Source organism: Miniopterus natalensis, chromosome 11, assembly GCF_054644295.1.
Source record: "Miniopterus natalensis isolate mMinNat1 chromosome 11, mMinNat1.hap1, whole genome shotgun sequence".
Taxonomy (NCBI): Eukaryota; Metazoa; Chordata; class Mammalia; order Chiroptera; family Miniopteridae; genus Miniopterus; species Miniopterus natalensis.
This window is the reverse complement of record NC_142091.1, coordinates 19,275,472-19,301,724: the sequence shown is the minus strand read 5'-3', so window position 1 is coordinate 19,301,724 and position 26,253 is coordinate 19,275,472. Positions and strand designations below refer to the sequence as shown.

Here is a 26,253-nt window from a genome sequence, read left to right as displayed (position 1 = left end):
TGGGCACCCACCGTAGGCCTTACACAGGTGGCAGGAGTCCAGTTAGGGTGTCCTGCCTCTCCTCGGGCCCTACACATCACAGCCTTGTCTAGAACATATGCCTTACCCCATGAAAAACTGAGACTCAGAGGGCTGCTGGGGCCAGAGTTCAGCTGGCGGTTACAGGGAGACAGGCCGAATTAGGCTCCAGCCGTCCTGATTTTTACCACATACCGTCTCTCACCTACTTGTTCATTGTCAGCCTGCGATCTTTGTTTTTATTTTGTTTATATCCTGACCCCTTGTCCAATCAGGCCCAGCTTTCTCTGAAGGCAAGAGGGACTGCTTTCTCTTCTCCTTTTTCTCCACCACCACTAAATGAGCCCAGGTTTGGGTATCCAGAAGAAATGTCTGGTGACAATTTTGGTGTTTCAACCGGAGCTGGGCAGTGCTATTGAATCTAATGGAAGCCAGGGATGCCCCTAAACCTCCTACAATGCACAGGAAAGCCCAACACAACAAAATATCAGTAGTACTGAAGTTGAGAAGCCCTGGTTTAAACACTGTGATGACATATTATAATGTATACACTGTATGCATAAGATAGAAATAAACTACCCATCACTTATATAAAGTATCACAAATCCCAAAGGAATTCATAGTCATGAAAATTTTTAGTACACTGTGAGGAAACAATATGTCCAGTAGTTAATAAAGCAACAGAACACATACTCAGAAGATTTACAACCTTAGAACTACAGATTACAATAATAAATTTATTAAAATTGACAAAAAACTGTTAGGTAAGTAACCTTCTAGTAACACATGTAAATGGATTTAAAATATAAGCTGCCCCGCAAAAATCTGTGAGCCTGTTGGAAAAGAACAGCTGCAGGATGTGTGGAAACTGGTAATGAAAACAGATAAACAGATCATATCAATAGCCTGTAATCTGGTCTTTGATAAAGAAGACAAAACAATGGAATTTATTGATATTGTGGACCTGCAGATTAGATATTTAGCTGCACCCTTTATCTTTGTGTTCTCAGGAGCCGACACTGTACCTGGCACATAGTCAGGGCTCAATAAATATTTGCTGGCAAAATAAATGAGTGCCAGAGGGTTGAGTGGAATTTATTTGTTCATTGATTTTCATAGTCTCTGAAATTTTCATTCCCTTTTACTAAAGAATAGCAACTAATTCATCAAGTTTGAGCTTCGATCACTGGTAACCTTCACCTGGGCCTCTCAGCTCTCTGCCAGTCCCGTGAGCTCCTCAGGGGCAGGGCCATGCATTAGTCACCTTTGAAAGCTCAGTCTAGCAGAGTGCCTGGCACATCTCGGGACTTGATCCATGTTTGTCAAACCTCTGTTCTTTTTGTTGTTGATGTTACACCCAACCGTCTTTACCCCCACCTCCCTCAGCCGATGCCATCAGTCCTTCATTTTCAGAAGAGGCCTTCGCCTCTGATTTGCTGGACTGTCAAGGTAGCTCAATAGGAGCTGAATGGGCACCCTGATTTGTCCATCTTCTTCAACCCTTCGCTCCCCTTTACTCTGTTCTTCCCTGTCATCCCGCTCCCCAGTTTCAGGGGGAAGAGGTGTCCTTTTTCTATCTTTTTGATGCTCACAACTGAACTGCTTCTTCCCTGCCCCGAGGTTGGGCAACGTGGTGCAGTGACTGGAGCAAGGGATGCTTGAAACCTTGTTTTCTCATCGGATATGTGACCTCATGTGAGTCACTTAATTTTTCAGAGGCTCAAGTACCTTCTGTCAAATAAGAGCGAGAACAATAATAATATCTGTGCTAATACTGGAAAGGATCAACTGAGTTAATGCATCTGAAAGCATTTGATAAACTCTGGACTAGTCTTACAATTAAATTGTAGATACTCTATAACTTTATCAATTGATGACATATAAAAGTTAAACTTAGATTTATCAATAGAGCCAAGTTTCTTTCTAAGTTTGCTCCCTGATATAAAATATTTCTGTCACATCGTTGGCTGAGCAGCCGTTCATTTTGAGGGGTTCACTAACCAGGTATGCTTTTATCAGAATGCTTTAGAGGCCAGGAAATCAACCATGCACCATCTCACAAGCCCAAGCAAAATACAGCTCATAAAACTGAAAACTCATGTTGAGACAGTGCTGTGGGTTAAAAATAGTAGAAGCTGTGCAGAGTGCACTTAAATTACCTGTCTATAACCATCTGAGGAAACGATGGGGAACCATACTTATAAGTCACAACCTGTGAAGATGGAAAGCACCCCCTTCCCGGCCAGAAGGAGGGAGCTCAGAAGATATAATGAGTCAGGAATCTAAGTATATCTTCTGCCTCTTTGCCTGAATTCTTAATACATAACAGAATAGGACTAAGTCATTACAGTGCTGTTTGTTGACTTTCAATGATGCAACATTATAGAAAAGGCACATCTCCAGGGAGACTGTGAAGGAGGGTGACTTCCTCTCCAGTTGTGCAGGTTTCCCTCGAGCCCGTGGAAACTCCGGGAAATGTTAGATTCCAAACATACTATCTAACAGGAGTGATTTCTGAGTTTATTGTCCCTCCTCCCCACAGTGCGTTGCGTTTCTTTTTCTCTACTGGCTCTTTTTCATGTCCCCAAATATGTCCAGGTATTTTCCATCTTGATAAATCATTATTTGATCCTCCTGCTTCTTCCAGCTATTGATTTACCTCCCTTTGTTATCACAAGATTCTCACATTAGCTCCCACCAATGTTCTTTCATGCCACATAATCTGGTTTCCTTCCTCACTACTCCATAGGAATGACATTCCTTAATTATCCTGGCCAGTCAGTCCCTCTTCTTCGGTTCTCAATCTGGTCACCTCGGGCAGCATTTTCACTGTTATTCACTTCAAAAAAAAAAAAAAAGCCCCTTTTCTCTGATTTATTTGGGACTCCACTATAGGGCTTCTGCCTCTGATGTCAAGTAGACCTAGGTTAAAATTCCAGCCAGAGATAATAACAGTGTGGATTAAATGAGTAGGCATCTGTAAAATGCTTAGCATAACACACAGCACACTGTAAATGATCATAAAATGTCAGTTATTATTATTATTAATGGGGTTTATTTTCACATCGTGAACTGTCGTTTCCATGTGGGAGATTCTACAATCCTTGAAACCTTCGACTCTCCTCTGAGCACTAGCTTATTTCTATAAAATCCCACTAGAATTGTTATTCCTTGAAATTCGACACATCCAACACTGAGTTTTTCTTCATGTACCCAACAAATCTTGATTTTCCTAGTTATGTGAATTACGCTGCTACTTTTGACTCTTTCCCCCCCATTGTTCTCGCTGAATTACTGCCGAAGGCCTGGGGGTGCCTCCCTCAGACAGCCTGTTTCATTCACCCTTCTCTTCAGTTCCCTTGGGGTCCTGCCTACCCTTAAAAATGTCTTTCTGTGCATTCTAATCTAAGACACATAACATCTTTCAAAGTGTGACAGGAGTGACTGACATGTTTTTGTAATAAATAATGCTATTTTGAGAATAAGACAGAATGTGGAGAAGCCTATCAAACACTTTTGGGAAACTTAGTCTAAGAACATTGTCCTTCTGTGGCTGTTTAGCCCACCGTCCGGCAAGGGCCCAGGAGCACCCAGGAGCAGCCCTGAGTGCTTTCCTACTAACTCAAGGGCATGCGGGCAAAAGGCCTAAATTCATCCAAGTCATTAAGTGCTTCTGTCGGTAGTTCCCTTGCATAATCAGAAGGTTTTCTATATGAGCCAGTGACAGGATTGACTCAGGACGGGGAGTCAAAAGACCATAGTTACCGTGGAGGGTCTGCTAGGGTGGGAGACCTGGATCTAGCTTTCTTACCTCTAAAACAAAGAGTTTGGACAGGATCAACCCTTATACTTATTCCATATGTAAAATGCTATCATTCTTCTAAGGTCTCTAGCTGATTGTGATATTCTTGATTTTGACCCTTAAACGGTAATGTGTAAAACTCAGAATAACCTGAAAGATGCAAATATCATTTTGGTATGGCTGTAATTCATTTACCTCTCCTCTTTCCTAAGTGCCTGAGGCAATCTGGGATAGTCTCAATATTTTGCCATCTATTATAAAGAATAAACATATAGGGTGTCCCCAAAAAGGTATGCACACACTTTGAATAATTATAAAGGCAGCATTTATTAAAATACATTCCATTTTCAAAACTGAGCTGTCAGCTGTTAAAGTGTGTATACATTTCCAGGGGGGGGGGACACCCTGTATATAAATTGAATATATATGACTTTCAACTAATTACACCTGAAGTTTCTTTCTTTCCAAACAGAACATCTGAATGTACGGATGTACTTTTAGATACAGTGGAGACTATGTAGCAGTCTCACAGGGACTTTAAAAGGTGCTGCATTCCATCTTGCTTGGGAAACAAACAATGTGGTTATTACATCCACAGTCTGAAATGTCTCGTCAACAGGCGATTGCCCTCGACGGGGAATTCCAGGCCTGTGGGTGGGAGGCGACAGACTGGGAGCTCTTTCGTAACGGCCCCCAGGTTGCCATTGTTCCTGGGACTTGAAAGAATTCTTTGTTCTTTGTCCAGGCTTAGCAAGCACTTTGGGACATTTGGTGACAGCCGGTAGGGGATCAGAGCTATAGAGTCATGGGATTCTTTCTCTGGGACTTGCCCTGGGACAGTGTGGGTGTGGGTCCTGGTCCTACCCCTCACTACAGCGTGTTCTCCAGCAAGTTGCTTATCCTTTCTGTGTCTTACAGGAAGAAAATAGCTCAGACCTCAGGGCCATTGCAAGGGTTTGGTAACAAAGTGTTTCGATAGCAAGGACTGAATACACTGAAGTCGCGATTCATATCAGACGGCACCTCACTGTAAAATGGGAGAGGACAGGTTCAAGGTCTATGGCGAGTTTGTGGCGAATCCAGTGCTAGAAGGGGACCACTCACAATCCCTCCTGACCGCTCGTCTCTCCCATCAGTGCCTCCCTTTCTATTCTGATACTACCCTCGGTATTCATAGTCAAGAACTTTGTTGAAAGATATGTCTACTTCAAGTAGTCAGTAGTAATCGCTGAAAGCTCATAGCTTGATAGAGGGTTTAAAAATATATATGTATGTATATATATTTTAATATATATATATATAGCTTTTTTAAGAAAACAATTATAGTTGCATGGAAAGGTATAAGACCTTTAATTTCACTGTCTCCTTTGTCCCTACCACAGCCACTGATATTTGCCAAAAGAACACGCTTCATGCTACACCATCGCTAGCATCTCATTTCTTTGTCACTGGATGGTTACCACATGCACCCGTCTGAGCAACGTGAAATCTGACGTCATCGCTTAGCCTAAGCCCACGTTACTCGGCACGGTGTTCCAGGCTCCTCCTGCTCTGCCTCTTGCCAGTCACTCCTGAACCAATGCCTACCAATTCTGTTTCACTTTACTTTGGGTAATAGTCAATAAAAAAGTCAATAGTCAATGTCTTAATAAAAAAGAATCAATAAAAAGAAATAATAAAAAATACCTCATGTTTCTAAGCCTCAATCCATTGTACATAATTTTTGATTCCCATTCGTAAATATTTACTGTGATCACTATGTGTTCGGTGCATTACTTTCCAAGGGTCACCTGATCAGTAAGAAGCACGGTCAGAATTTAAACCAACTTAGCCTGATGCGAAAGCCTGGGTTCCGGGGCTCTGCTCTAAATTGCCTTTGAAAAGTGGATTCGTATCCATTGTTAAAGATTTAATTTAAACTGTTCCTAATTTTTAAAAGTTAGAAATAATCTAGATGTTCATAAGTATGGACTTGGTTAAATAACTAATGATATATCTATTCATTGGAATAGTAAACAGGGTGGGGCAAAAGTAGGTTTACAGTTGTTCCTATGAAAAATAATACAATGACTAGTAAATAATAATACAGGAATAAACGGTGTTTTGCCTACTCACAACTGTGAACCTACTTTTCCCCCACCCTGTATACATGTATAAAATAAAGATAAAAATTAAAATTCATTGATATGAGAAAATAAGATGTTGTTGAGTGAAAAAAGTTTATAAACCATTTTCTTCATGCTTTCTGAACAAGCGCATTGTCTTAGGCACGTTCTGGGCTTACCTGTCCTTGAAGAATAGGAGCTCCTTGCCCAGCATTGTCACCGCATCAAACGATGAGCTGAAGTCACAGAGGTCAGGGTTGGATGGATTATGAGGGGGGGCATTTGGCACAGTGGGCTTTCCTGGGAATGTTTTCCGAGGTCCTAGGATTCAAAGCAAGTTGGTCAAACGGCACTGGAACTGAGAGTCAGTACACTTCTGCTCCAGGGGCCCACTTTCACTGTATTTGACAAGGTGACAAAGAGCCTGGCTGTCAATGGCAGGCAGACCTGGGTTTGAAGCCAGTTTCACTAGTCACCAAGTTGTGCGATAAATGGAGAAATAATTTAACTTCTCAAAGCCTCAGTGACCTCGTTAGTAAAATGGGTGGTGCAGTGATGATACCTACCTCAGGTTTCTGTGAGAATTCAATAATGCCTGCAAGGACTTAGAGTGCTCGGCACATAGTAAATGTTCAAAGCATGGTAGCTATTATTTTATTATTAGACAACTTCTTTGAAAATTACAGGTGTTCCAAATTCAAAATGTATTTTAGAAGTTGCCACTGATTATTTCTTTATAATGAAATACTTTGTTCTCAATAAGATTATAACTTTCTTACATGTTTTCATATTATTTTCAGCCACTGCTGGGTGTCCTACACTGTGCATAGTGTTTTATCAGGAGCCTCAGGGAAGACCAAGAATTCTTATGGCACTAAAGTGCTCTGAAGGTGTTTGCTGTTTACAGGCATCATCTCTGATATGAGTGACTCGAAGGCCAAGAAACTCCCTTGTAGAGGATGATTTCCCGCTCGTTTGAACCGTCATGGAGAGAAGTGAAACACCATGAGATAAAGGTTATAGAAATGAGATGAGGCCTGTACATTTGTGTCACTACATGGATAAGGGGTACCCAACAGTCATACTATCTGAACTGGTCTTTGCATGAGCAAGAAACACATTTTATTGTGCATTGCGCTAAGCCACTAAGATCCAAGGTTTATTATTCTCACCAACACACCCCCTACATCCCCTGCCATATACGTAAGATAATAAATGGGGAGAGAGAAGCGTCTTCTGGTGGATCTTCTTGTAAAACAAGGATCCATTCGTTGGGAGAACTGCTGGTGGGATTTTTATCTCCCACTCTGTGTTCCTGAGGGACTAGCTGCCAGTGACAGAGGAATGAGCAGGGTCTGCCTGAGCCATCGCTTCTGGGGACAAGTAAAGACTGAAAACCCGGCTCCAAGGCTTAAGGGAAAATCAGTTTCTAGAATTTCCTGCCTTTTATCCATTAAAGAAAAAGTATCAAGGTCTAACAGTGTATCAAGATTCCTTCTCATGAATTAATGGATTTGTCTTTCTGTTAAGGAGGTTGGATATAGAGTTTCTAGTAATCCTTTATTAAGTCTGAAGGAATGTTAACCCTTGAGATAATTCTGAGTATCTTGGGATACTTACTGTATTTGAGCCTCTGCTTTCTCAGCTATCAAATGTGGAAAACCCTTCACACCCTCAGGCTGGTCATGAGGATGGTGTAAAATGACTCATGACACATTTTTGTAAACTGCAGACTATCTGTGCAACTGAGTGATGTAGGTGTTATCATCACAGTTGCTGTTTTTAGAAAAATAAGGTTACTTGTCTGAAAATGGGTAAAAACACCATAGATATAAACTATAAAATACATTCATCTTCTCCCTAGGTATAAATCCTGACCTACACTCAAAAAACAAATGATTGTATTTTCTGTGGTCATTGTGGGAACAATATGTTCTGGAGGAAAGATGTAAAATTTAATTGTACATCTTAGAAGAAAGCAATATTCATTTCCGGTAAAGAAGCTCTTCATAAGAGGGCAGAGCTTAATCTTTACTTCTGCAGGTAACTCCTGGCAAAGTATATTTTCTCTAAGTTGGAGTCTAAGTGCTTGTTACTTTCAGAGTTAGTCGTCAAAGAAGTGTAGTGATTATACCGTACAATGCCTGGATCCCTTTCACGTCATCTTTGGGAAGGTGAAATCCATAGGGATGCTGGTACTTATAAGTTGGGTACATCAGTGCCGAAGGGTCTGTGGAATGGGCCAGGCCCAGTGCATGACCAAACTCATGAGCAGCAACGGTGAATAAATTGAAACCTAGACAATGTGAGAGAGAGAAAAAAACAGCATCAACACAGGGTTTTAGTTTCAGTATCTTCTGTCTCTACAGGAGAATTGACACCCACCTCACAGTTAACTCATTTCTCTTTTCATAACTGGGTTATTCAGAAGTTGGTAGGTTATTCTGGCACTTAGCTTTGCTTACTTTAGTCTCCCCCTTGGCTCGGAAGGGCGTGGGGGTGGGGAAAGACGAAAATGTAATCAGTCCATTTTGTTCATTGTTAGTGACGCTCAGTAGGTTGATAAAAAAGTCAATAGTGGCAAAATGATAATAGTGGCAGTAATATCTAGATTTAGGTCACAAATACTTTACTAGTTCTTTGCTAATAACTACTCCTTTTTATCCACACACGTCTCGCACTGAAGAATTCCAGATGACACGCGCAATGTTCTGAAAATTTATACCCATCCCCATCACTTCTCAAGAGAGTACTGACTCCCTCAGGTCATTCCTGGATGTAGCCTGTTTCCAAGTACAACTAAGAAACAACAAATGCTAAGGAGAGCCGTGTGTTGAGGAGGGGATTGCTGCTGCTTGAGATGATACGCTATGAACCAGAGGCCAGACAAGTCTACAGCATGACTGAGGGAGGGTCTTGCCCTTACAGTGTTCCTTTTGGATTTTTGGCTTACTTGTTTTTCCTAGCCAGCCCCCCTAGTTAAAGGGTGGCCTGGGACGTTGAACCTCAGGGTTTCATGATGGAGGCCCAGAAGAAGGTACAATATTTTCCAGGTTATGGTGAATTGTGCATATATACCATTCATTCCCATAGTCCACTTCTCGGCATTGTCGAAATGTGTATCTCCTCCCAGGCCTTCTCCAGGTGCAAAAGCATGGGCTAGCGTCCCGCGAGGCCCATCGAATGGGTAGGAATCCCCATGATCTGAACAAGTGGGGAGAAACGCCAACAACTTTTAGTCCTTCTAGCACTTTGGAGGAGTACATAACATTACAGGGAATGGACAACTTTTTGAATAGCACTGACCCTTCTCATACAAATAGATTTTCAATATTTATTTTTTTATGACAAGAAGCTCAATGTCAATGAGTAATCTGTCAGTTGGGAAATTAAAAGGGCTATGTTATATTTCAAAGGTAGTAAGTTTTAAAAATAAAAAATGTTCTTCGGTTACTGTTTTTATTGTGATATCTGTTCATTGATATGTGGCATACTGTGAATTGTGCCCATGTCTCCCACCAATAGAAATGTGAACACATTGGTAGAGAGGAGCTTTTAACATTTGATCTAGCTAAGACAGCAAGTTGAACATGTGTGTGCTTTCTGTTTGTACAGCACAACAATACAATATAATATAATATAATAATATATAATATAATAAACATAATAAACATAATAAACATAATAAACATAATAAATATAATAAATATAATAAATATAATATAATATATAATAATATAATATAATATAATATAATATAATATAATATAATATAATATAATATAATATAATATAATACAATGCAATACAGTACAATACAATGTAAGGAAGTGCCAAAAATTGCTCTGTAATTTTGATAGACTTTCACATGTAAAACTCATGAAAGTAATAAAGGTGTTTATAAAATCCTAACTTTTAAAACTTCACATATTTTTGTTTTATTATCTGTATAACACCTCATTACAGACTTAATAGAAAAGGCAGAAAAATAAAGTGAACGATGGTGCAGAAGCTATGTTTCACAGTTTTTCAGGGTTTTAGTGAGGATACGCTTCTCTATTAAAAAGCAACAAATATGCATAACCCACTGACAGTGTGGTGATGGCCAGAGGGAAGGTGAGGACGGGGTGGGTGGAGGTGGGCAAAGGGGGGAAAATGGGGACAGCTGTAATAGTGTCAACAATGAAAATAAAGTAAAACCTCAGAAAACCCCCACACAACACCCCACCCCCACCCCAAGTTCTGGTGTGTCATTTCCCAGGCTTCGGTGCAGTTTAATCAGGCTGTGTGACCTGAGGCACCTAGTGAAATGGCAGTGCAGTTCCTAGTTAGCCTGTGTTTTAGGGGACAGGTCGCAAGCGTGAAAGATGTTAACTCCATGGCCCCCAAAGCTGTTCTGGGCCACATTGTCTTGCTACTTTATTTACTGGGGTGGCCTTGGTCCTCTAGGAGGAACAGGACCCACCATGAGCTATCTCTAAAGGGTGTATACCCAGGACTTGCTTGACTGTCTCTCTCCCAGCTTCTAAGAATGGTTTTTCCCAGTGACATCATATCAAAATTAACTTGAAACATGTTATCCTTGGAGGATAAGAGGAAGTGGCACTCGCTTTCCTTGCCTATTAGGAAGCTAAGAAGAGAAAGTAATTTCATGGCTTTCCTTTGTCTACTAACTAGAGAAGATTTCTCTGGAAAGTACTCAGCGCTTCACCAATCTCTGTGCAAAGTCATGCCTCTACAACAGGCCTTGCCAGGGTGGGTGGCGGACAGAGAAGTGGGCAAGTTAGAGGCGGGCCTAGAGATTCCCAAAGCCGTTGCCAGTGTGGGTAAGACCAACCCCACTCTCCTACTGTCAGGGCCACTGTAAAATTTATTTCCTTCAGTGAGGATTCAAGGTGGGAAATTCTTGGCTACTATGGAAGGAGATATGAAACAATGAACATCATTATGGGAATGCACGAGATCATATGGCCCCCCAACCAAAGGGAAAGCTAAATCTGACAGAATCTGTCCCTCATGGGGCAAAACCACAATAAAAACTGGTTACACTGAGTCCATTCTGCAGCTCAGTCTACTAATGACAAGAAATGCTGAGAGCGCCTCTGGTTCTATTTTCTGGCCAGATGAAGATCATGACTTGGCCGTGATCTTGGCCTCTGCTCGTCACCCTACTGTGCTGATCAGTCTGATTAAATATTGCCAAAGGAAAAGTATTGGAACATTTCTCCTCTGGATTAGCAGACAAAAATCCAAGAAGCACCACAGTACCTCCTGTTTCAAAAGATATCATGATATCCGCTTCTCCTGAATTTATTCTCACAAAGTTCAGAGGAACGGCGCTACTCCAGGCCTGCAAGGCCATCTCTACTGCCTTGTCTACATCAGTGGAAGTCATGGAAGATGTGTATTTGGATACTCTGTGAAAATAAAAGGAACAAGTTTTTCTTTTAGTAAATGCTCCTAAGTGACAAGGCCAAGAATTATATTGTTTGTTATTAAAAATTTTGAATATTGAACATGAATTTACAATGTAGATTTTCCCCTTCAATCAATAATTCTTATTTTGCTTTCATATTTGTTAAATTACTGACACACATTAAACAATGAGAAAGAGAAATGAAGTGAAAGGGCTGACATAACCTGGTGCTGAAAGAGCTGGCGTTCACTATTCTGATGTCATCGCTAATTTTGGAGAGTGCCTTGTGTAACTTTACAAGTACCAAGAAATCTGTCTTCCCTAATGGGCTTTTAGATGAGAAGAGATTTCTTTTCCCCATAAGGGGTTGAACATTTTTCAATTGTAAGAAATCAAAATGTGGAATTTAGAAGTTATGCAAACTCTTATTCAAAAGCCATCAGGATTTCCCCAGGGCCATGGGGGTAATATTTTTTTCTTAAAATAATGCATTTTAAAAGAGGAAGTGCTCACTGGAACTGAAAAAGCTTGTCTTTCATCAAGTCCTGGTGTGACAGTGACATCTGCAGGCAGAAAAGTGTGGGGTTTTTTTGGGGGGTGGGGCAAACAGTTGTAGAGAGAGAGTTGCTGGTTCACTAACACACGCTGTCCTGTAGCCTGGGGGGTGGCGTCCTGGCAGCATGCGAAGGAAGGGCTGGAGAGAGGGCCTTCCACTTGGGGCCTTCGGTTGGGATGGAATAACGGATGCAGAGTGAGAAGCTGGGTCTGTAGGAGCCAACCTTGAGAGCAGGGCTGAGTTTTCTCTCTTTCTCCAGCTCCTAGTCCAGTCCCTGCCACATAGTAAGCATCTAGCAAATATACTTGATAAACAGATGAATTAATGAATAAAAGCTAGTAGTTTTTAGGGCCTACTCATAGTTCTCAAATTTTAGGACCCATAGTAACTACCCAGGGAGATTTTTAAATATACAGGTGTGATCCAGAAATCTGCATTTTTGCAAGTGTTCTAGGTTATTCTGATGCAAGTGGTACAATATCAGCGAGAAACCAATGGAGGTAATCCTGGGGGCCCAAAGGAAGGGATCGTGTCTCACAGAGGGGAATGGTAAGTAGCTCAACTCAGCAGTGGAAAGGAAAGGAAAGGAAAAGATCTTTGACTCCAGGGGTTGGGGCCAAGAACTGCATGTTGAAGGGGGAAACCAGAAGGACCCTTAAAGAGACAATTTAGTGCTTTCAAAATATGCCAAGCCCACTGCATAACAAGAATCTGTGATTTTTCACTTTCTGTGTAGTTGGTACCTTGAAATTCCCTCACTTCATAGACAAATCAGCCAAGAGCACCAGAAGAGACAAGAAAAGTCCTGACCCAAGGTCTAGAGATTGATAAGCAACAGTGACAGTAGCTAATATTCTTTGAACAAGTACTAAGGGCTAGACGCTGTTCTAAGCCCTTTTAACGTGCTATGCCATCCAATCCTCACAACACCGTAAGAGTTAATAATAATAATGTACATTTTATGATGTCAGGATTTAGCCCAGTTCTATCTGACTTCAAAGCTTGTACCCATAAGCACTATGATATATTTTGCCTTTTTAAATCAACTCTGTTATAAAAAGTTATTCTGGAATCCAGCAACTATATAGACAGAGTACTGGGCCTCTCATGAGGTGGCAGGGGAGTTGTTCAGGAGCAAGAGTGGATGGGCAGTGAGAGTGCATGAGGCCATTTGGGGGCTGCCCAACGTATCACAAGAATATTACTTTTCTCCAAGTTTCAAATCATCCTGATCTATGCCCCTTGTTTTTGCTGTGCACATCCACAGACTAAAATTCTATGATACAGTTTATTTTAAGAAAATGATGGAAGAGATTGCACGGGTTTATATAAACGTTTCCTAGCTTACTCTTAATCATCTCGTAATCACTGTGTGTTCACCTTCTTTTGGATTGTTTTCCAAACAGACAAATGGTTTGATTTTTGCATGATTCTTAAGCTGAAACCAGCTAATAATTGTGTTCAGAGCTCCACCTTATGGACTCATAAGCTCATAGCGGCTAACAAGTGGCCTCTTTTGGGCCCTCATTTGTCCACAGAGACTAACCTGGGTGCTGGTACAGTTTAACAACTGGCTCTGTGACAAGAATTCTTGATTTGTAGGGTTTGCAGATTTTCACATTGTAAACACTCTCATTATGGCTAATTTCAAGCTACCAACTAGCCGCCGTGGAACCAAAGTTGGGAAGAACTGAGCAAGGGCACATCATTTTCACCATACAAATGAATAGATAGATGTCAATGACTTCGTCAACATAAATGTAGTATAATAATTAAAAAGCAATGCTTTGATTACCTTTGTTTTTAATATAATTTATTTAATTGTAAGCTCATGCAATTTAATTTTTAATAATGGTTTTGTTTAGCAACCAGATCACAAAATTCTTGGAAACTTAACAACTGGCTGCAAAATTGCAGGAAATGTAAGGATTGGCTCTTGTGAGCTGCTAGTAGCCGGGTCCAGCGCAGCACTGCTGGGACTATATTAACAGTCCAGCCTTTCTCCATGCCCAGATATAGACCAGGTGTGCTCATCCAAACAGTGAAATCTGATCTTGACCCCCATCTGGCTCTCGGATGCCCTGGGATTAAAGTCCAAACTGCTCAGCCTCATGTTCTAGCTGCCCCCCAGGCTGCTCACTTCCCACCATTGCCCTTCCTGCCCCCTTCACTCCACCGCCTGCACCGCCCATGGCCCTGCCACCCCGCACACCAGGCCAGTCCACTCCCTGCGGCTATTTGCTGGGTCTGCTTTTCTACCTGGAAAACCCCTACTTTTGCAGGCCTGGGGCAAAAAAACATAAAAAACAAATGAGGGCTGCACTTCTTTTCCAAGGCCGCTTCTGTGTGGAAGGCAGGAGGCCCCCGGGACTGCCTGCTTCCAACCCCACCCTCAGGCGGACGGTCCCTCCCAGTGGCAAGGGAGGCCTCTGCTGGCCCCCAGGGGGACCAGGCTGCTGGGAAGGGCCTCCTACGGGATGGCCTAGAGCACCCAGAGGAAGTGGGTTCTGGTTGGGCACGTCACCTCCGACTACACAGGGTCCTTGCTCCTGGTAGGAGGCCAGAGGTTGACCAGTGAGTGTGGAGGTGGAGGGGGGACCTCAGGTGGGAGGGGGAGCCTGGGGCTAAGGGCCGGTGGGTAAAGTATACATTCATTATCTCCAAAACTGAATGCCTATAGTAGGTACTTAATACGTCATCAATAAATGACTTTTTAAATCCATGAAAACAATCAATTTCTTGATAGGTGAGTTTTATCATACTCTTCGGATTGAACAGGTTGTCTTAAGAATACTGGTTGATATTGTCAGTTTATTAACGCTATTTTATTTTTCTTTAAAGATACATGTGTTGTCTCTTACTGGTAAAATTGTAATACCCAAGGCGGCCATTGCAATAATCCTGAGATCATATTTTCTAGTGAATTCTCCATTGTCATTACCTGAAAATTGGCCCTGAAAGTTCTTATTCTTTCTCGTGGCTGCGATGAGCCATGATATTTATACAGATCAGAAGGAAGATTTTTTTTTTAAAGAAAAGGAAAGAGAGAGGGGGGGTGTTTCTCTCTGAATCTGGAAAGACTCAGATCTCATTACCTGTATGTCAAAGTATTTTTTTTCCATTTGGGTTCACCTGGGAAGAGGCGGTAGTTGGCCACGTCCGGAACCCCGCAGCGAGGCCTCTTGATCACCTCCATTGTGGACCGGTCTAGCTTCCCCGTGACTTGGAGGCCAAAGAAGGCTTGCAGCTCCTTAATCTTCTTCACCATGGAATTGCTTCCTCGAGCAACCATGTCACCAAGCTGGGGCCCTCCTTTCTTGGTGTAATACTTGTCAAGGTATGCCTGAAATGGAGAGGCAGGCTGACTCATCTACAGCGCAGTCTCTGGGGAGCACTCACGCTCAGGCCATATTTTCTGGACACGAAAAATAGTGTGTAGAGTATACTTCTATTATGGAAAAAATTAGGTATATTTGCATAGATAAAGCTTAGAAAGATATACAGTGTGCCAAATTATTAATGATGATTATCTTTTGGCAGTGACAATTTTAGTTTATTTATTTATTCATTGTGCCCACATGCATTTTATAGTTTTCCTGTAATGAATAGATACTGTAAGAGAGAAAAATAATGGAAGGAAAATGAACATTTCCCCCCATGAATCATTTATTTGTCTTTGACGTGGGTACCCAGTGTGCAAAACAGACTATCCTATTTCTCTGGTAAGCAGTTATTGGTATATTTTCCTTATACATCAGTGTTTTGAACTCTCAGAGGCTTTATATTCCAACCTCTCATCTTATACAAAGGCCCTCAATCTGTTTCTCTGCTAAGGCTTTAAGTCAGTTTAGTTGTGTTTAGTATGTGGGGCTGAACTTGTTTCCATGGGCAAGTTTCCTGGGACAGGCTTTTGTCCCTTGAGACAAGTAAAGTTAACCATACATTATAAAGTTTTCATTTGCACATAAAGGCTTAAACCTCTCATATAGCATTCAAAACACCTTTCTATGGCTGCTTAGGTGAAGTGAGTTAGGCGGTGTCATGTAATTGCAAGATCAGAGCCTACTGTTAACCCAGATTACTTCAGGAAAATAAACAAAGAGCAGCTAAAGATTTATATATACATTTTTATTACCTATACAACTTTATATTTATACATTATATATAAAGTATTTTTATTATATATAAATAGTATTTATTTATATATCCTATTAACTATATATTTATTTATGTTCTACATAAATTATGTATATTTTTATTTTTATGTTATATATACATATTTATATATGTAAATAATAAGACACTGGCTGCAATCTCAATGTCTAACAATAGGGGATTTGTTAGACATGGTATTACATATTCAGGTGAAGTAATACTAGACCTCGGGTAATGTACTACCAGGGCAATGCTGTCTTCGTAGAATGAGTTTGGAAGCATTCTTTCCTCTTCGATGTTTTGAAGTAGTTTAAGAAGGATAGGCATGAGTTAATTCATCTTTAAATGTTTGGTGGCATTCACCTTTGAATCCTTCTGGGCCTGGACTTTTATTTGTTGGGAGTTTGATTACTGCTACAATTTCTTTGCTAGAAATTGGTCTGTTTAGTTATTCTGTTTTCCTGGTTCAGTCTTGGAAGGTTATATGCTTCTAGAAATGTATCTTTTTTTTTAGATTGTCGAATTTGTTGCCTATAATTGTTTGTAATGTTCTTTAATGATTCTTTGTCTTTCTGTGGTATCAGTTGTTCTTTCATTTATGATTTTATTTATTTGGGCTCTTTCTCTTTTTTTTCTTGATAAGTTTGGCTAACAGGTTTGTCAATTCGGTTTATCTTTTCAAAGAACCAGCTCTTGGTTTCATCGATCTTTTCTATTGTTCCTTTTTTTAAAATTTCCATTTCTGCTCTGACCTTAATTTTTTTCTTCCCTCTGTTCACTTTGGGTTTTGTTTGTTCTTCTTTTTCTAATTCCTTTAGGTGTAAGGTTAGATTGTTTATTTGGAATTTTTCTTGTTCCTTGAGGTAGGCCTGTACCGCTATGTGTTTTCCTTTGAAGAATCACCAGCTGTCCTGAGAGCCTAAATCTTTCTGGGAACTTTCTGGCCAAGGTTATTGACAAGGTGCTGGCATATTTTTCAGGGCCAAATGTTCAATTAGGCTAAGCGATGTGCACTGAGAATTGCGGGTGTGTTAATTCTAATACTCCACGTGCTGTTGACTCAGCATCTGATTGTGACACTGGGTCGAAGATTTCAGCACTCATCAGAATTGTCCCATTTGCCCCCCTCCCTTCCCACTCCCTCATTGTTAAAATCACAGGGTTTTAGGGTTCAGGTGGTCCTCTCTCCACTTCTCTTTCAACATCTGATAGATAAAAACAATGGAGTCCTGGAGGGTCTGTCCCGGCCAGCCAGGGGCCCATGCCTCCTCCTAAGTCCCCATTTACTGCACTTTCCTAGTGCCCTTCCTGAGAATTAAGAGTTTAAAGCTCAGAGCTAAGTATACTTCAACACAAGGCAGAGTTTAACATACAGTTTCTTCAACATCTCTTTCTACTTTGGCCAAGTCACAGAAAGGATGTTTGAGAACTTTGGATGCTGTGTGATAAACCCTAGGTTTTAAGAGGTGTGGGGAAATCCCTTTAAACTCTTTTGATTTCAGCTTTTCCATCTATAAAATGGGGTTGGTATCTGTCCTAAGGACCACAGCAGTGTGAGGATCTAATGAGATCCTCACTGTGAAAAATGCTTTTATATGTACCAAAAGACTTTAAAACGGATACTCTTTTAGTCATTAATTCCACTTCTGGAAATCTATACTGAAAAAGGAATCCTTTAGCTTAGTCTGATGCACAGAGATGTTCACAGAAACATCATTCATGCGGAAATAATTTATGTGTCCAACAAAAGAAATCATTAAATTAAAGCTCACTTATACAGGGGGTGAGCAAAAGTAGGTTTAAGTTGTTCATATGGAAAAAGACATGCAGGTTATGATTATTACAATAGCTTTATTAACTCTGTGTTTTGCGTACTCACAACTGTAAACCTACTTTTGCCCACCCCCATATTCTAGAATATTTGTAACTCTTCAAAATGACGCTCATGAAAATAGTATAAAAGTAAAAATTTTTTGTGAGATAATAATCACTGAGAAAGGTAGGAACCAAATATAATAACGATTAAAAATATCTTTATGCACAGAAAGTAAAATGGTAGGAAAGACACCCGAATTTAACAATTCGTATTTGGAAGGTTTTTATTTTTTATTTTCTTTAATTATGAATTCATAATAATGTGATCATAAAATTTTATATTATTTTAAGGACAATTTAACAACCTGCTGTAACTGTTGTATTGATATCAGTAGTCTTTAAAAAGCAAACATAAAATAGAATGAAAGCCTGGATTAAGACTAAGGAGGCATTTCGTTTTGCATCATTTTTGAAGCCTTTACGCTCATCAGCAAGTCAGAATTTAAAGAGTATGAGTGGACACTAAATAAATCAACTGAAAAGCTGCTCGTCTTTTCAAGTGCAGGTTGTTGTTTGTGGGCTTGAGACGAAGCGCATGGGGTTTGGAAGTGTTGCCTGGGCCGTGTTTCCAGGCACAAGAAACCATTTGTTCTCTCTTAGTGGGGATCAAATGGGAGGAAGAGAGCGGGGAAGCTGCTTATCCTGACTGGGGCGCCAGGCCCCGGGTGACCTGCTGGCCTTGCGTGTCTCGGGGACTCGGCCACCCTCTTCCTGTGGGCTCTCCGCTCCTGTCGCCCTAGCCTGACGCTCCTTCGCCCCCAGGCTGCTGCAAGCACGTGCTGTTTGCTCCGCCTGGACAGCTCTGTCTCTAGACCTTCATGTGACTGGCTCTTTCATGTAGTTCAGGTTCATCTCAAAAGTCACTTCCTCAGGGAAGCCTTCCTGGACTACCCAGGTGAAAATGCCTCCCACTGTCCCAGTCACTCCCGGACATCTGGTTAAATTTTTTCCCTCCCAATATCACTTATCACTTTCTGAAATAATCTAGGACATTTGTCGATTGACTTGTTGTTTATCTCCTCCCAGCACCTTCCCACCCCCTCTGGCACATAGCACAGAGCACACAGTAAGCAGTTAATAAATAATTGTTGAATAAATGAACTTACACTGCCTGTTTTCATGCTGTTTTATGTGTTGTATTTTAAGGCTGCCAAAATTGTTATATGATTCTATACACTAGAAGGTGGGACATTAATTTTCTTAGTCACTGGGACCCACGTTAGAGGTTTGCCCAGATCCTTCTAGTCTACTAAAGTGATACCTGTTTTTGCCCAGAGCTGATGACTGGGGCTGTGGCAGGGAGAAGGTGCCGTTTGCCAAGTGGCAAGGTGTTGACAGGTTTTCTTGGTCCTTGGTCGAAGGTCTTTCTGAGGGTGTGTGGTAAGGAAAACTGGTGAGAGCTGACTTATTTTGGAGAAAAAGAAAGAAGTAAGGGATCACTAGAGATCCCCAACACTCCAAGGCCACTGAATTCTTTCCAAATGCTCCCGAAAGGATAGCTTTCCCCAAAACTTTCTAGCCTTCTTCTTGTGCAGCCTGCTCAGGGGTCAGCTAATTTTTTCTGGAAAGGGCTGAAAGTTAATATTTTTGGTTTTGCCATACTTCACTGTGGTACAAAAGAGTAATATATGATATGTAAGCGAATAGGCGTGGCTGGTATTTCCGACGACCACAGTTTGTCTGAACCTGCTCTAGAGTCATGGCCTTCCTCCACTCAGGTCAGCTCTGGCCACAGCACGACGCTCCTCCTGGAGGTCACAAAGCCTCCGTAGTTTCTGAACCAGAGCAGCATGAGGCTGGGTGGGGCAAAACTGGTGGCACCAGTGAAATACAATGTAAAATAGACCCCAGTATTTGAGATATGTTATTTTGAATTTAATTCATCTAAAAGTGGGCTCAAGTTGAAGGAAGTTTAATTCAACAGGCCTGTACTTGGAGTTCACTCTACATTTTAAGTGAGGGGCTCATTGATATTCAAAATGTTTAATGACGGGTGTGGCAGGGGACTGACCAACTGGAATGGACGATCGGTGTAAACAGTTGGTAGGGACAAGCTGAGGTCTATGGAAGTGAAAATCAGCTCTGCAGCATAGCTTCGGAAGCTGACACAGGCGTAGTCTGGAGGGTTGGAAAGCGCCCGAGGCACGGATGCTAGTCACAGATGTGCTACCACTTTGCCAGACTCTTAAAAGAGAGGCCCTGGTGCAAAAACATCTCATCCACACACCTTTCATTAACGTTGGAAGTTCCATCATTGGAGACTTGCTCTTTCAGGTTAAAGATTGCCACCTTCCTATTAAATGCAAAAAACACTTAGAAGCCAAAATACGGGGGTGGGCAAAAGTAGGTTTACAGTTGCGTTGTAACATTCTTTTGAGTTAAAAAGCTATTATAATAACCATAACCTGGATGCCTTTTTCTATACGAACAACTGTAAACCTACTTTAGTCCACCCTGCACATTGAATCACTTTGAATCACTTTGAGTAGCCTTTGCAAAAATCCTAATATGAATAATTGTATCAGTCCCCTTCTAACAGTCATTTGGGAGAGATTTTAAAAAGGGAATTACAGAAAATGTAAGTAAATAAGTTGCTTGGGGAATACGCTTTAGAGAGGGAAGGCTCTCAAATGAGAAGCAGGTAGGCACCCAGGAAAAACTTGGCTCACTTTAGATTTTGAGCAAGTTTTCCCTGAATACAAGCGGGCTGCCAGGAAGCTTAGCACTAAGGGCCAATCTTACACCTCAATTTTCATTTTTCTGCCTTTATTTTCCTCTACATTATTCCTCAAATACTTCTTTGGTCTATTTGTATTGCGTATATTTCTGCAAGCCACCTCAAATTCTCTAAGAAGCAAGATCCCTAGGTAAATAATTACTCATTTATTCATTTAGTCATGCACCATGTACACCTGTGTGCACAGATGTCCGTCTTAGTTGCCCAGGAGATAGCACCTATTAGATGTCAATGGACTTATAAGATGATTTTAAAACAATAACAGATTTTTTTCCTTATTTTCTTATTATACCCTTTTAGTTTTCCAGGGGAAGAGAAGGAAGAGGGAATTCTGCAAAGATTCACAAACCTGGGCGAGGTGGTAGTTGTTCCTGGAGGTCCTGGGGGTGGCTGCAAATAGGGAGGGAGCAGCAGTGGAGAAGTTCAAAGCCGTGAGGAGGAGAGCGAGGCCGGAGGCAGGGAGCACCTTCATCTCCTCAGGGTGGCCGGGTAATTACACCAGCCTCGGGACGGCAGACAGTGCACGTTCGCACTTCCACCTTGAGCTGCTTTTATAGAGTCAAACAGGTCTGGACCCTCAGAGCAGGGATGATTCATGTCTCAAAAGCTAATTATACAGCCCATTCTTCTCCTGATGACGGGGCAGCACAACAGCACACAGGAGTCAGGGAAAGCTTTAGTCGTTGCAATTTACCAAGTCACAAAAGGAGATAAGCAGTCACTTTTCACGAATTTTGACAGCTACTGAAACAAAAATTGGGGTAAACTTGATTAATTAGAACCCAGCTAAACCGAATCATTTGATTAGCCTCAGTTTGGGGGCCTTTTCCCATTCTGATTCCAGAACAAGTAAGTGATTAGAATAGAATTGAATTTGTCCGCAGTAATTCTGGGCTCCCTACACATTCAGTCCAATCGTCTGCACCCACTTTCGTATTTCTCAGTAACGAATGCTGGTCATAATGATGGTTGTGGGTGTGATGATCCTGAATCATCTGGGAAACATTACTTTACACTGTGCGGACAGGGTGGAAAGTGAACTGATAACTGTTAGAAAGAAAGCTAACGCAAGCGATATCTCTCAGTTAACCAAGACATTAGACAGAACTGCCTGTTCTCTGCTCACTTTGGTTACCTGGGGATCATATTATTTTCCTGGCTCTGATTAAGACTGATCTTGGTCTAGAGACAGATCAAGGAGAAATGGTGTTTATGGTGGAAAAAGCACTTTGGCACCAGACAAACTGACATTATATTTTGTTTCAGATACTTCCTAACTGTGTAACTTTGGGCAAGTAATTTAACCTCTCTGAACATCAGTTTTTTTGTTTTAAATCTGCAAAACACTGACAATAATACTGTGTTTAAGCTCCTCAGTGTTACAGGGATAGCATAGCATATAGCATGCTGTCTTCTGGTACCACTTGGCATCCAATAGACATGTGTTCAAATTCTAGTTCAGAAAGCTGCCCATATGACTTTGAGCAGGTTACTTAATCTCTTACAGTTGCGATATTCTCTTCTGTAAAATGGGAGGAAAGATACCTACTTTCTAGAATTGTCATGAAGGAGTAAATCAGGTCATAGCAAAGCCCTTAGCAGAATGCTCAGTAGACATTAGCTTTTATATTAGAATGTTTAATTTATCTTTTTACTTTAGTGTCAGGCACCTGGTAGGCTTTTGAAAAATATTTTTTGAATGGATGACTCCATCAACAATTCTCAAAGTGTGGTTCCTGGGAACTTGTTGGAAATAGAAATTCTCAGTTCCCACCCAGACTTACTGAATCAGAAACTCTGGGAATTGGGCCCAGTAAGCTATGTCTTAACAAGTCCTCCAGGTAATTCTGATGCATGCTAAAGTTGGAAAACCATTGGGTTAGTTCAGTAAATAAAACTGTGGGATCTGGGATGAAGTGAAAAAATGTATAAAAAGTGCCAAGAACATTCCAGTCACAGAAAGCATTCAACACTGCCCTTATCATCCAGAGCAGTATTTTTTAGTGGTGACACACCTGGTTTTGGAAGTCATTTGTGAAGTTTGTTGCAAATAATTTATTACTAATACTTGTTAAGCTGGGAAAGTGTAGTAGGCAGTTAGAAAGGCAGAAGCAGAGCAGGAACGATGGGCCATATGCAAAGGGTCACCAGGGTGGAGAGCCTGGGTGCCCAGCAAAGGCCAAAACTATAAACCCTTGCACAACCACTCCCTTAAGCATTAACCCCTGGAGATGGCATCTAGGCTTCAGATGTGTTTTAGCTCCAGGCTCAGAGAAGCAGCAAAACCAGGCAGAAACCATGGCTGACATCAGGACCAGCTGCATTGATTAATGACACCCTGGTGCTGACCAAACAATGGATACCACGAGGGGGCACAGCTGGAAAACCGATGAATGTTCTATTAGGACTGTGCTCTAAGGCCTCCAGATAAAAGCCCTCAGTGTGAGTCTCTCTCTATGGATCACAGCCTGAGCCTTCCCCAACCCGAGCACACGCTTCCTCCCTCCCTCCCTCCCTCCCTCCCTCCCTCCCTCCCTCCCTCCCTCCCTCCCTCCCTCCCTCCCTCCCTCCCTCCCTCCCTCCCTCCCTTTCTTCCCTAAGCTCCAAGGGCCCCTCTTTTGCTATAATTTATTTCCAGAGCCCATTTCTTCTACAGCTCACTTCTTCTACCTCTGTGACTTTCTAAATAAACTTTCTCTTATAGTTTGAGTCTTGACTCTGAATTCTTAGCCAGAACTCAAGAACTAAGATTGTTGAACCAAGGTTAATACCTAGTGCCATTTTCCCACCACTAACAAAAGTATGTGAATGACCTTCATACTTAGACCAGATTGAAGGTTATTCCCATAATGATCTCTTTCTCTCTCCCTCTGTCTCTCTCTTGCTGTTGCATTCTGATACACTTTCCTGTGTGAAAGAGAAAATGGTGGAGTTATAGCTGATGTACGGGGTCTAGTGAATACCCCAGGTTCTCAACAAGAGTTTGCTGTACATGTGAACATCATTGCCGTCATGTACTCTGAGATACAAAACACATGATTTTCAGAAGAAAAAAAGAAAGAAAACCAGAGATCTACTCACTAAATTGTAAGCTTCTTGAAAACAAAGTGATACAAAAGTCACAATTGAGTTTGTTTTAGAAATGAATGAGTGATGTATAAACACATACTCATGGTCACCTTTCGGTCTGAGGAAAGTAACATAATATTAAAATAATCTTTCAAAATTTGCATTTATATGCTTTCCTGTCTTCTGCAGTGTTAAATATACCTTGATAGCACCTGCCAAAATCGAAGAGCAAGGACTGAATCTTTCAAAGTTTTCTCCACTTGGTCATCTTGTTCCCTTGTTTCCTCCCCAAACCATTGTTTCAACTCATGGTAATGACCCCAGTGCAAAAGCAGACAGGGAGAGGAGCGTTTGAGTGGAAGAAATGACAGTAAGAAACTCTGGGGCCAATAGAGAAAAGATAGCCTCATATCCAGAACTCTGAAGAGTATGCTAAATTCCACTTTTGAAAGCAGATTGAGGTAAATAACTGTCTATAAGGTATGGTATAGATATTTCTAATAGGTTTCAGTACCCACTCTTCTAATGCATGAATGTAGTCGATCCAAATATTCCCACGTATGACACTTCAATTATTAAATGCAAAACTGAAGAGAATAGCTATTTATGTTCATAAGTCACTTAAATATTAGTGCGAATAAATTTTAGCTCAAGGCCAGTACTAGGCAACATCCTTAAGCTTTTCCAAAAAGAAGGAACAAACTCAAACCGGAAATTTCTCACTAAGTGTTTCTTTTCTTGGTATTTTTCTCTTCACAGAAAAGCAAAGTCCGCTTCCTTTCTATTATTTTCGCATAAAATTTAAATCTAAATCATTCCAACCTAAAAAGATCCTATCAAAGCAAGTCAGTGACTACAGGACATAAAATGAGAGACCATGTCACAGAAAACTTTAGGAAGCATATTATCTGTAAAAAATTGGATAATAAAAAAATACACATGAAACAGGAAATTGGTAGCCTCTGAGCCAGGATGACATTTTGGGGATCCTGCAGGCTTCTTTAGAATCAAGTTCACTGCAGAGAACTTCTTGCTAGATCCTAGATGAATTCAGTTCCATAGCAGCTAAATCTTTAACATTTAGATTTCTGAGATGATACCTGCTAAGCATGTGATGGATTGAGGAATACTTGTTGAATAAATAATTGACTGCTTTGTTGTCTTACTAACAAAGGGCCTAGACTTTGTATTTAGACAGACCTAGAATCAAACAATGAGTTGGCCACTTTCTAGATGTGTTATCAGTCAGTGTTCTTAAGTTTCAAGCTATAAAATTAAGTTCTGGCTAATTTAAGAGAAAACATTTTTTAAAAACAGATTAGAGAGCTCAGAGAATTGACAGGAAGGCTGGGAAAAGCAGCAGGACCAAGGGCAGTAGAAACCAAAGCCAAGGAGTGATTTATTGCTAGAGCTCTTGCCTCTGACCACTGGATAACATTGCAGCTGGACAGTCCAGGCCATTGCCACTAAGCTATTGTTTCTAATTGTCTTTGTTTCACTCCCTCAGCATTCAGAATCTTCAGTGGGAGAGTCTGTTGGTTGGGTCTGGGTCATGCGCCCTCACCCGGATATCCAGGGGCAAGAAGCAGAAGGACCTCCAAAGCTGGCCTCCATACTAGGAAGTAGGATGCATGCTGTAGAGACCACCAGTTTTCTCTCTGGGAGACATTCCCATTGAGAGGAAATTGGTGCTGGGCAGCCAAAGAACAAATTAAAACCAAACCCAGAAATGTCCACCACAATTTGTGAAACCTTAACTATCTCCTGCTTTGTACATGGAGTATTAGCTCATGATATCTTATGCGATTATCTCAGAAGGCTGTTGAGAGGATTAAAATGGCTAATGATTCCTTAATGCTCAGTTCAGTTCATAAATGAGAGGCTTCATAATGGTTTTTCACCATAATTTGTTCCTAGAAATATTGTGATGGATTAATGAAAGTGAGTATATGACATTTTCTTCTAAGATATCATTGCTTATTGACTTGACCATTGATTAAAATAACAGTTGTGGAAAAAATAAAGCATTACATCATTAAATGTACACATCGACATACTATATGTTATTTATGTGTTTGTTGCCTGTCTTTCACTGCTAGGCTTTATAACGATAAGGACTCTATTTATTCTGTTCACAGCAGTATCTTTAGCACACAGGACAGTGTCTGGCTCAAAATAAGTTTTCAATAAAGAGTTGTTGAATATATGAATGCATGAATAAGTGAGTGATTGAATAATTAAAGCTAAGAATAAGGAAAACAAGATTGTCCTCAGAGGGATAAATTTTAAATCAACCCATGTAATGAATCAAAGGTGTGTAGCATTACCCTAAGGTGTCAAACTTTTATTAAGCCCTTATTATCTACCAGCAAGTCAGCCAAGCACCTTAGGTACATTTTCCACACAACTTTAAGACATCTCATTTTTCAAGTGAAGAAACTTGGGCTTAGGGAAGGTAAAGATTTGTTGATGTACACACAGATATTAAGTGGTGGCTCCAAGATTTAAACCCAGATCTGT

General features: G+C 40.9%; 1 protein-coding gene across 1 annotated transcript in view; it reads right to left on the bottom strand.

Moving 5' to 3' along the window:
* MMP20 (matrix metallopeptidase 20) overlaps positions 1–21,136 on the bottom strand; it is a 35,688-nt gene extending 14,552 nt beyond the window's left edge. Inside the window, exons 1-6 of the mRNA XM_016206720.2 lie at positions 21,014–21,136; positions 14,993–15,240; positions 11,194–11,342; positions 9,004–9,129; positions 8,060–8,221; positions 6,105–6,246 (exon numbers count right to left, since the gene is read on the bottom strand). Of these exons, the coding sequence (XP_016062206.1) occupies positions 6,105–6,246; positions 8,060–8,221; positions 9,004–9,129; positions 11,194–11,342; positions 14,993–15,240; positions 21,014–21,136 (950 nt within the window). The remainder of the gene's footprint in view (positions 1–6,104; positions 6,247–8,059; positions 8,222–9,003; positions 9,130–11,193; positions 11,343–14,992; positions 15,241–21,013) is intronic.
* Between the last annotated feature and the right edge of the window lie 5,117 nt (positions 21,137–26,253).